The 10,985-nt window shown below is 51.3% G+C and overlaps 1 protein-coding gene across 1 annotated transcript in view; it reads left to right on the top strand.

Moving 5' to 3' along the window:
- Nucleotides 1-527: 527 nt before the first annotated feature.
- The window catches only part of LOC134420563 (fibrillin-2-like), a 69,239-nt gene continuing 58,781 nt past the window's right edge, over nt 528-10,985 (top strand). The window contains exons 1-3 of the mRNA XM_063160719.1: nt 528-682; nt 7,921-8,003; nt 8,964-9,062. Of these exons, the coding sequence (XP_063016789.1) occupies nt 528-682; nt 7,921-8,003; nt 8,964-9,062 (337 nt within the window). The remainder of the gene's footprint in view (nt 683-7,920; nt 8,004-8,963; nt 9,063-10,985) is intronic.

The raw sequence follows: 10,985 nt of genomic DNA, 5'->3' as shown, positions 1-10,985 counted from the left end.
CCTTGCCACCTCCACCTTCTCCTCATCCCCTCAAAATCACCCACCCCGTCCCTGGGGACACCCCTGGGGGGATCAATGCCATGCCAGGGCTGTCCCCATGCCAGGACATGGATGAGCTGGCATCTCCTGGAGGTGGGATGGTGGCCCACGAGCAGCAGCTGCTCTCTCTTGACGTTCTCCTCCTGCCTTGGAGGACTTTGGCTGCTCTTTGTTTCTCCATCAGCAAAACCGGCGTGGGGCAGAGCCACAGCTCTGGGGCATCTCCCGCTTCCCAGCTCTTGGGAAAGGAAGATTTGGGGAAAGGCAGGGGTGGGACTGGCGCTGGGGACCTCAAAAACGAGAGAAGCCTCCAAAAATCTCTTTTCCTTCCAGCGAGGGAGCTCCAGGACGGGTCCTTGGCGCGCGGGGGCCGCTGCCACAATCCATCCTCCTCCTCCTCCTCCTGCTGCTCCTGCTGGTGCTGCGAGGGCAGCGGGGCGGCTGCGGCCGGACAGAGCTCCCGGGGCGCTCCTGGACGCGGGGCCGGCATGGGGGACCGGGGGCTGGCCGGGCTCCTGCTGGGCTGCTGGGCCCTGCTGGCCGCGGCGCAGTACGAGGGGGACCTGCAGACGGACAGGCTGACGGCCTACGAGGACAGACCCCCGAGCAGGGTGAGGAGAAGGGGCCAGGACTCGCTGCGAGGGTGAGTTGGAGCTCTTGGCTCTCGGGTGAGGCGGGTTTCGGGCGGGTGGCACAGCTGGGCTGGCAGGGTGGCCAGTTCCCTGGGCTCGGGAAGGAGGAGCTGGGTCTGGGGGGTGATCCCGTGGGAGCAGTGCTGGGCACTGAGCTCCCTTTGGGGTCTCTGAGCTCCCTTTGGTGTCTCTGAGCTCCCTTTGGGGTCACTGAGCTCCTTTTGGGGTCTCTGAGCTGCTTTTGGCATCACTGAGCTCCCTTTGGGGTCTCTGAGCTCCCTTTGGGGACACTGAGCTCCTTTTGGCATCTCTGAGCTCCCTTTGGGGTCTCTGAGCTGCTTTTGGGGTCTCTGAGCTCCCTTTGGGGTCTCTGAGCTCCCTTTGGGGTCACTGAGCTCCCTTTGGGGTCACTGAGCTCCCTTTGGGGTCACTGAGCTCCTTTTGGGGTCTCTGAGCTCCCTTTGGGGACACTGAGCTCCTTTTGGGGTCTCTGAGCTCCCTTTGGGGACACTGAGCTCCCTTTGGGATCTCTGAGCTCCTTTTGGCATCCCCTTTGGGGATGGAGGCATCAACTCCTGGAATTGCAGACAATGGGGATAGAGGAATCTCCTCTTGGAATTCCAGACTCTGGGGATGGAGGAATCTCCTCCTGGAATTCCAGACTCTGGGGGTGGAGGAATCTCCTCCTGGAATTCCAGACTCTGGGGATGGAGGAATCTCCTCCTGGAATTCCAGCCTGTCCAGATAGAGGGATCTCCTCCTGGAATTCCAACCTTTGGGGGTGGAGGCATCTCCTCCTGGAATTCCAGACTCTGGGGATGGAGGCATCTCCTCCTGGAATTCCAGCCTTTGGGGGTGGAGGCATCTCCTCCTGGAATTCCAGCCTTCATGGAAGCGAATCCTTGAAACAATTCTGGGAAGTTTAGTTACGGATCAATGTCTCAATGTCGGGAGGTTGGACCTGAGGGTCTCAGCAGTTGTTTCCCAATTTTGTCATTCTGGGATCTTCCCTGGCCTGGCTTTTGCTGCTTGGAGCCCTCGGGGTCCTGTGCTGCTGTGGGATTTCCCTTTGGGAGAAGCAGATCAGTCCCAATTCCATGTCTGCTTCTCTCACGGTGAATGAACCAAGGGGGAAATGTCAATAAAGATTGGCTCAGCTGCTTAAATCTTAAATCTGGGTTTGTTCCACCCTGTGGGCACGTGGGTGACCTCGACAACTGCGTTTTGTGGAATTATCTCTTCCCCAAAGCCACCCAGCGAACGTTTAATCCCATTTATCCCTGGTGTCCATTTAGCAGCTCGGGTCACCACTGCAAATATTTGCTGTGGCTTTGCCTTCCCAGCTTTCCCTTTCAGGGAGATAAAAAACCAGCTCCAGCCTGGGCTCGGGGCTTGCAGGGAGGAATTTGGGATTCCAGAGCTGGGATTAAAGCCCAGCTGAGCTGGAGATTCCCTGGGCACCACCCGAGGGTCCAAAATTGTGGATGTTGGGTCTGGATGGAGGAAAATGGACAAAGGTGGAGGATTTGCTGTTGGATTTGAGGGTGGAGCAGGGCAGGGCTGTTCTCCCATGGGAAAACCTTCCCAGGGCTCCTGGGCTGGTGCAACTCTGCTTCGTTTGTCCCCTGAAAGAATTTCATTCCCCAGCGCGAGTTAATCGGAGTTTTCCCTTCCCACACCTTTTATTCCAGCTCCCAAAGTCTTTTACAACGTTTCCCTGACGTTCCTGGAGCATTTTATCCATGTTTTCCTTTCCAAAAAACCTGGTGAGGGACGGACACATCCAAGGGCTCCAGGGACGGTCACCGACCCTGACAAAATTTGGATTTTTCCCTTCTCTTTGGGGATTTTCCCCTTCCCTTTGGGCATTTTGCCCTTCCCTGCTGGGTTAATGGTTGGGATGATCTCTGAGGTGTTCTCCAGCCCTGATTCTCCCGGGATTTATCTTTGTCTGTGCCTCCTTTTCCCCCTCCATCTCCAAATTCTGTTGTTTCCCAAACGGGGCGAGAAAACAGAACCCCACCAGAAGTTCAGAGAGGAAAATGGGACTCAGGTGATTTTTTTTTTTAGGGAGTTTTTTAAATCTCTGGGAGATAAAAACACCCAAACACTGGTTCAGTTTCTCTCAAACATCACCCGCAAGTGGCACAAACCACTTCCTGTGGGTTTTGCAGAATCCCAGAGTGGTTTGGCTTGGAAGGGCCTCAGAGATGATCCAGAATCCATCAAATCCATGGGGTGGGAGGGAGGAGCTGCTCCCAGTGGCTCCAGGTGCCCAACAGAGCTGTCCCTGCTGCTGTCCATGCTCCAGGGCCCTTGAGAGGCTTTGGGAAGAGGCTCAGGCCAAAGAGTGGGGCTGTTCCTGCTGCAATTATATTTATTTAGAGCTCACTCCCATCCCAGCCTCCTTCAGCAAAGGGAAAAGCATGAAACAAATGCAAAGCAGGGATTAAATGCAAAATAAACAAGCCTCCTATCCCAGCCCTGCTTCCCCAAATAACAATTAATAAAGGCATGGGGAGCAATAAATCCCAGCCCAGGCCCGGCTTTAATCTGGCCTTAAACCCATTAGAGGAGAGACAATTTCAAATGAGCCTCTCCTGAAGGGCCCAGCCCTGACAAATCCCGTTCTGAGGCAAGGCCTGGGATGGGATTATTGCTTTATTATTGCTTTATTATTGCTTTATTATTGCTTTATTATTGCTTTATTATTGCTTTAATGAACTCTTGGGCACTTTCCAGGGGTTTGTGTGGGACAGAGGGGAGCAGGGCTGGGCTGGCACTGCCATTGCCACTCTCCAAGGAGGGGTAAAGGCCTGGCTTTAACCACAGCTCGTTAGCTCAAGCCCATTAATTACCGTTAATTACCAGCTGGGCCCTGCAAGTGAGAAGATGGATGGGGAGAGATGATGGCAGAGGAGTTTGTGGCACCAAATTAATTGTGGGGAAAAGGAAGCAGCTTCCAGCTGATTGCTGACACCTCCTCATTTCCCACTGGGGATGGACAGGGAAATGCTGGAGATGCAGAACAGGAGCTCAGAGGTTCTCCAAAACCTCCCTGAGCTTGGATTTTCCATTGGTGGGTGGACAGGGAAGTTCTGGAGATGAAGAACAGGAGGTCAGAAGTTCTCCAAAACCTCCCTGAGCTTGGATTTTCCATTGGGGAATGGACAGGGAAATGCTGGAGATGCAGAACAGGAGCTCAGAGGTTCTCCAAAACCTCCCTGAGCTTGGATTTTCCATTGGTGGATGGACAGGGAAGTTCTGGAGATGAAGAACAGGAGCTCAGGGGTTCTCCAGAACCTCCTTGAGCTTGGATGCAATGGAGAGGGAAATCCAGGGTTGGGATTTGGGGCCAGGGGACACAAACGGGCCTGGAGCTGACTCTGGGGTGATGCTGAAGGCCAAGGATGGAGCTCCAGCACCTCTGAGCGTCCCCAGAGAGGGGCACAGGGGGTTTCCAGCAGGATTTGCACCCCAGTCCATCCCCGACCCCGCGGTTCCACCAGGATTTTAGGGATGAAAAGGTTTCAAAGCCACGCGGAGGTGGCACCTGGGGACATGGTGAGCACCTCAGAGTCTTTTCCAGCCTCAACAATTCCCTGATTCTCTGAGCCAAGGTGCTCCTGAGAGCCACCAGAAGCTGAAATTTCCCAATTTTAAACTCAGTCCTGGGTTTCAGGAGGCCAGAACCCCTCACTGCGGAGGTGGAAAAACCCAAATTACCAAGAAGAGCCCCAGATTTCCCCGAGGAAAGGTGCAGCTGCAGTCCTGCCCCCGTGATCCAGGCAGCTCTGGAGCACATTCCTGCTCCCAGCTCCACGTCCCAGCCTCGTCCCTTCCCCGTGCCAGGGCCGGGATACTACGAACAACACCAGCACCAACGTGAAGGCAGCGCTTGGAAACCTCTGACTCGAGGCTTTTGTTCCTCGCCTCTCCTCTGGGCCCTGATTTATGTTGTGAAATGGTTGATCTTGGCCCTCCCGGCCGTGGCTGGGCTCCTCTTGTTTTTGGCAGGGAGGATATTGGAATGGCAGAGGGATATCTGGCGGGGGAGCCAGGGGTTGTGTGGGTTTTGTCTGGAGGTTTTTAAGGGCTGCATTTGAAGTTGTGATTTATTTCGGAGTTTAAGGAGGGAGAGGGGAAAAAAAAATAATGAAATGGAAGGGTTGGTAGTGCCACGTTCCAAATGAAAGTGTGAAGTAGTTCCTGGAAATCTGTTGGATTTTTAGTCTTTTTTTTTCAAAGGGAAAGGTTCCTTGCTGGTCTGTGGGGGTTGAATTAAACATGCACCAAGGAGGGAGATTTTCCTGCCATCACTCAGAGGAGATGTGGGAAGAACCCAATAAAGGGGGAAAAATGCTCTTATGGACAAAGCAAAGGTGTTTAACAAGATTTTAATAACATAAAAACATAAAATAGAAAATAATCAGGATTATTTGGCTTGAACCCAGAGCAACTGCAACCCAACCCCTGCACAGCCTTTGCACGACTTTCCTTCTGCTTTCCTTCATCCCTTTGATGAAACCGAGTAAGAATAATTAAAAATATTAAAAATATTAATTCCACCTCCCAGAGGTGAGGCCCTGGAGCAGAATTCCCAGGGCAGCTGTGGCTGCTCCATCCCTGGAAGGGCCCAAGGCTGGGTTGGAGCACCCTGGGACAGTGGGAAATGTCCCTGCCCTGGGTTTGGATGAGGTTTATTTTTTATTATTATTATTTAAGGCCCTTCCAGCCCAAACCAGTCTGGGATTTTATGATCCCGTGTTTCTACGTGCTGAGTTTGGAATATTTCTGCGCTGGCAGTGTCACACACCCAGATTTCTGCTGGAAGTTCTGAGCTTTGTGGCTTTCCCTTGTGGTGCAGACATTCAGCACCTCTCACCTCTGAACACCAGCTCTTGGAACCAAGAATAATTGGAATTGTCGGGGCTTGAGCCCGTTCCTAAAGCCCTCAGGAGCTGCTTTGGAGAAGCAGGGATGGGTTCCAGGTGGGAGGAATTTGCAGCACCTTGTCCCATTGAACAGGGGCGGGTCTGATTTTCCCAGGGGGGAATTCTGGAATTTTTCCGCTGCAAATTCCTCATCAAACACAACCAGGCCTGGGGGAATGAGCAGAGGACTCCTCAAAGTGGGAATTCACTGAAATAAACCCCGTCAGCATTTCCTGGTCAGTGCAGAGGGGGACACAAGCCCACCCGGGACCCCAAAGCTTTGTTTGGGATCTGCTCTGACACAATCCCAAATCCCTCGGGGTGGAAAATGAGCTGCATTCCCAAACCCACCCTGGCATCGCTGGCACCAGAGATCGTCCCCTGCGATGCCAGCGAGGCCAGGGGGGCTCCAGAGCTGTCCCCAGCCATTGTCAGGGCCGATCCCAAGGGCGCAGCAAAAATCCGGGCGCGGAGCGAAATCCTGAATTGGGGGGGGAAAAACGTCCGGATTGGAGAGGTGAGATCGTTCATTGTCCCTGGAAAACCACAGGCTGAAGTCATCCACATCCATTCCGTCCGAGTTTCACAATGAGAAAAAGGCTGCCGGGGAGGGGGGTCAGAAATAATCCCCCAAAACAATTTTCCCATCTCTTCCTTAAAGAAGCTTTTCCATGGAAAACAGACGCCCCTTCTTTTGGCACTGGAAATCCTCGTTAACCTGGGATTAGGTAAATTGCCACTGGTGAAGCAAAAGGAAGGTTGGGAAAACCTGGAGTCAATGGTAATTTTTTTAAAAAAAGGTGAAAAAGTTGGGAATTGGCTGATGGGGTTCCCATCCAGCATTTCCCAGCCCAGGGCTCTGTTCCAGAGGGCTTTTTCTCTTTTTTCTCCTCTTTTTCTTCCTCTCTTTTTCCCTCTTTTTTCCTAATTTTTTTCCCTCTCCTTTTCCTCTTTTATTCATATATTTTCCTCTTTTCCCCTCTTTTTTTCCCTCCCCTTTTTTCTATTTTTCCCCCTCTCCTTTTCCTCTTCCTCCCTCTTTTTTCTTCTTTTTTTCCCCTCTCCTTTTCCTCCTTTTTCTTTTTTTTCCCCCCCTCTTTTTCCTTTTTCCTCTTTTTTCCTCTTTTATTCATATATTTTCCTCTTTTTTCCCCGTTTTCCCTCTTTTTTGCCTCTTTTCCCCCCACACTGAAATTCCCGCTGCTCCCTCCCTGTTAATCGCTAATCCCGGCGTTTGTTTAAGGAGCACAAAGGCGATGCCGAGCGTTTGTTTTCCCTCTGTCCTTCCTTCTTCGGGTCACATTCCCCTCATTTGCATAATTCTCATTAGCTAATGAGCCCTTTTAGAGGCACGGAAGGTGAGAAGGGACGAGCCAGCCATGGAAAAAACAAAAAACGCTCCAGGGCTTTGCCAGCTCTGGGAAGAGCCCCAAGGAGGCAGAGCTGAGAGGGAAAAAAACCTTTTGGATTTTAAATTTAATTTTAAATTTAATTTTAAAATTTAATTTAAAATTTTATTTTAAATTTATTTTAATTTTTTTAAATGATATCCTCATCCCTGGCAGTGTCCAAGGCCAGGTTGGGTGGGCTTGGAGCAGCCTGGGACAGTGGAAGGGTCCCTCTCCCTGGCAGGGCTGGAATTCCAGGAGTTTTCAGGTCCTTCCATCCCAAACCATTCTGTAATTCCACGATTTTAAGACATCCCTTTTATCCTGACCTTTCTGATGGAACCGAGGGATCCCAGCTCTGAGCAAGCTGCTGATAACTCTAATTTTATCCCAAGTTTGCTGAAGGTGATATTTTTTTTCCCCTCACAGACCAGCGTTGTCCTTCTGGCGTTTTTGCCTCGGGATCTCATTCCCTTCTCCCCCTGGGTCATTGCTGGGCCATCGTCAATCCCAGCCCGTCCAGAGTGGGTTCTCCCCATGGTTTATTTTGAAACTCTGCTAATTTTTAGCAGATGCTCAGCAAGGTTCACTTTGGGAGGAACAATTGGCATTTTTGGGTTTCAACCTCCATCTCCCCGCATGAAATCCTGGGGTGAAATCCCTTTGGGAAAGAGGTTGAGTCTGTCCCCTAATTAAAAATACTCCACTTTATCCATCCCATTGGATGAATCCACTTTATCCATCCCTTCTCCCTCAGTCCATGGGACTGATGTCTCATCCTCCTCCTCCTCCACTGATTTTGACCAAAACATCCCAAAATTACAAACAGGAGGGAACGGAGGGAAACGTCCCACAGGGAGCTCTTCCTGCCGAGCCTGGATTTATCCAAAAGCCACCGAAAAACCCCAAACTGTGTTTGATTTTCAGCCCGAACGTCTGCGGCTCGAGGTTCCACTCCTACTGCTGTCCTGGCTGGAAAACTCTGCCTGGAGGGAACCAGTGCATTGTCCGTGAGTATCCCCCTGTCCCTGCCTCCATTTCAGCCTCCTGATCCACCTGACCCAGGTGGATTTCCCTGCTCCCAGCCCTGGGCAAGGAGCCCCCAACTCCTGGGAATTCCCAGCTCTGCCAGTCCCAGTTAAACCCAGTTGGTCCCAGTTACTGAATTCAGATTTTAATCCTCTCCTCGAGCGTCACTCGAGTGTCCCCTGGCAGTGCTGTGGGACAGGGGGCTCCTGAGGAAATGATTGATGATTAATGGAATTAATGATTCCATTAATTGATGGGGACACTGCAAACCTGGTGTCACCAGAGGTGTTCCCCAGCAGGAATTTGTATTTTAAGGGGCCACGGGGAGGGTGATTGAGGTAAATCTCATTTGGATTGGGAGTTGGGAGGGTGATTGAGATAAATGTCACCTGAATTGGGAGTTTGGAGGGTGATTGAGGTAAATCTCACCTGGATTGGGAGTTTGGAGGGTGATTGAGGTAAATCTCACCTGGATTGGGAATTGAGAGGATGATGGAGATCAATCTCACCTGGATTGGGAATTGGGAGAATGATTCAGATAAATCTCACCTGGATTGGGAGTTGGGAGGGTGATTGAGGTAAATCTCACCTGGATTGGGAATTGGGAGAATGATTCAGATAAATCTCACCTGGATTGGGAGGGTGATTGAGGTAAATCTCACCTGGACTGGGAGTTTTCCTTCCTGTCTGAGCTGGAGAATCCATGAATTGGTGATGTCCTGCATTTCTGTGGGATAAAGATGGGATGGAGTGGGATTGGATTTCATTTCATTTCCCACTCCTGCTGTGGGAGGTGCCCCAGCCCCTCCTTGGGTGATTCCTCACCTGAGGGATGAATCCAGGGCCAAAAACAGCTCTGGGAATTGCCAAGGGATGGTCCCAGGGGCAGAACCAGCTCTGGGCATTGCCAGGGTGTGATCCATGTCCCTGTGTGCCCCCAGCAATCTGCAGGAATTCCTGTGGGGACGGATTCTGCTCCCGGCCCAACATGTGCACCTGCTCCAATGGACAGCTCTCCCCCAACTGTGGCTCAGCTGGAGGTGAGGGAATTCTCCTGCCCATCCTCATTCCCTGCCCTGCCAGAGGGCAAAGGAATCCAATCCCTGCAGCCCCACCCTGACCTGGGCAGAGCCCACCCAATATTCCACCTTTCACGATGTATTCTGTGCTTTGGGGTGCTTTCCCTGCAGAAATAAATGGGATTTTGGAGCCTTTTAAGGTCTCAGATGGAGAGGGACATCTCAAAGATTGATTTCCCATCAGTGCCCAGCTGCAGAGATAAAAGAGACCCCTCAAAGGCTCAGTCAGGGGGTGTTTGGGAGAAGGAAATTTCTGGGATTTGCTCCAGATCCCCGCAGCCTGCAGCCCTTGGGGAGGGGAAGGTGCTGGAGGCTGGGTCCATGTGGGAGCAATCAGGGAGGAATTCCAGGAATGCCTGGAGCCCTGGGAGCCCTGCATCCATCCGGGCACGGCCCTGGCATTCCCGGGACAGGGGAGGCCTCCTCTGCAATCTGCAGTTCGCTGTTGGGGGGCTGGATTTCTCTGCAAAAACAGACAAATTGTGCATTCCAGAGGCAGGGAAAGCCACCCTGCCTCCTCTGGAACAACAAAGAGCGGAGTTTCCTGCTTGGTGTCCTACTCCAGAGAGTAAGGATGGTTTAGGAGTGCTCTGAAGGGTGTTTAGGTGGAGTAGTGAGTGAGTAGAGACAAAAACCCCACAGCTGATCCCTGGCAGAGCCACTGATCCCTTCCAATAATTTGTAGGACAAATCCAATTCAATAATGGGAAAAGTTAATGAGGATGAGCTGTCATCCCTCCTTTTCCCTGTCATTCCTCCTTTTCCTGTCATCTCTCCTTTTTCTGTCATCTCTCCTTTTTCTGTCATCCTCCTTTTTCTGTCATCCTCCTTTTTCCTACAACTTTGGCCTCTGCCACCCTGGCAAATCCTGCCAAAGCCTTGCAATTCCTGGTTGGAAGATGTTCTTCTGCATTCCAGATGCCCAGGGGGGTCCAGCAGAGGCCAAAGTTGGCAGGAGCTTGGCCCCAGCTCTTCCCAGCCTGGAATTGGGGTTGGAGGAGCCTCCATGCCATAAATCCACTGGGAGCTGCCAGATTCCATCCCCTCCTCCCCCAGAGCTGTGGGGTTTTTGTGTGAAATCCACTCTTCACATGATTTGTGGTGTTTTTTTGTGTGAAATCCACTTTTCACATTATTTCCTCCAACACACCTAAATCCCTCTTTGGGCTGCTTAAATCCCAAATTCCTTCACCAGGCAGTGAGGAAACAGTTAAAGCCAACACTCGGTGTCCACAGCTAGGATAAAACTCTTCCCAATTTATTTATTGCTATTGTTTTCCTGCAGTGCCTCAGTCACATCCAGTGGGTCATAATCCTGTGGGAAAGCTGAGCTCTCACATGGAAGAATGGAGGATTCGTGCTTTTCTTTCCAAATTCCTTTTAAAAAAAAAACCTCTCCCAGTAACTGGATCTTGTCAAGGAGGCCACGTTCTGTTTGCAAAAGCAGGAGAAATATCTTAAAGTTGATGATTTTCCTCCACCAAGGAAATTCCATCCCCCCAAACTCCTCAGAGGGCTTTGGGAGGGAGGAATTTGGAAGATTAGACAGCCCAAAGTGTGAAAAGGATTGAAAATGGAGCAATAATGGAAAACAGAGATAAAAAAGGGTGGGAAAATATTGGCCAAGTGTAAAATCCTGACAGAAAACATTATGACAGGGTTGTGTCAAAAACAAGGGAATCATCCACGGCCTCGTTTGCAGGAAGGACAGAGCTGGGAAAGCTTTGGTTGGGGTGGATTCCTTAAGGAAGTAAAAGGATGGATGGCTTTGGTTTGTGGGGAAACCAAAAGGTTGGGATGGAGCTCAGGGAATGTGGCATCCCCAACCTGCCACAGCTCCAGGAGCCTTTGGAAAACCCTCTGGGATGGGATTGTTGGGGCGTC

Source organism: Melospiza melodia, chromosome 7 (assembly GCF_035770615.1).
Source record: "Melospiza melodia melodia isolate bMelMel2 chromosome 7, bMelMel2.pri, whole genome shotgun sequence".
NCBI classification, from domain to species: domain Eukaryota; kingdom Metazoa; phylum Chordata; class Aves; order Passeriformes; family Passerellidae; genus Melospiza; species Melospiza melodia.
Note: the sequence above shows the minus strand (reverse complement) of the source record. Positions and strands in the feature narration are given on the sequence as shown.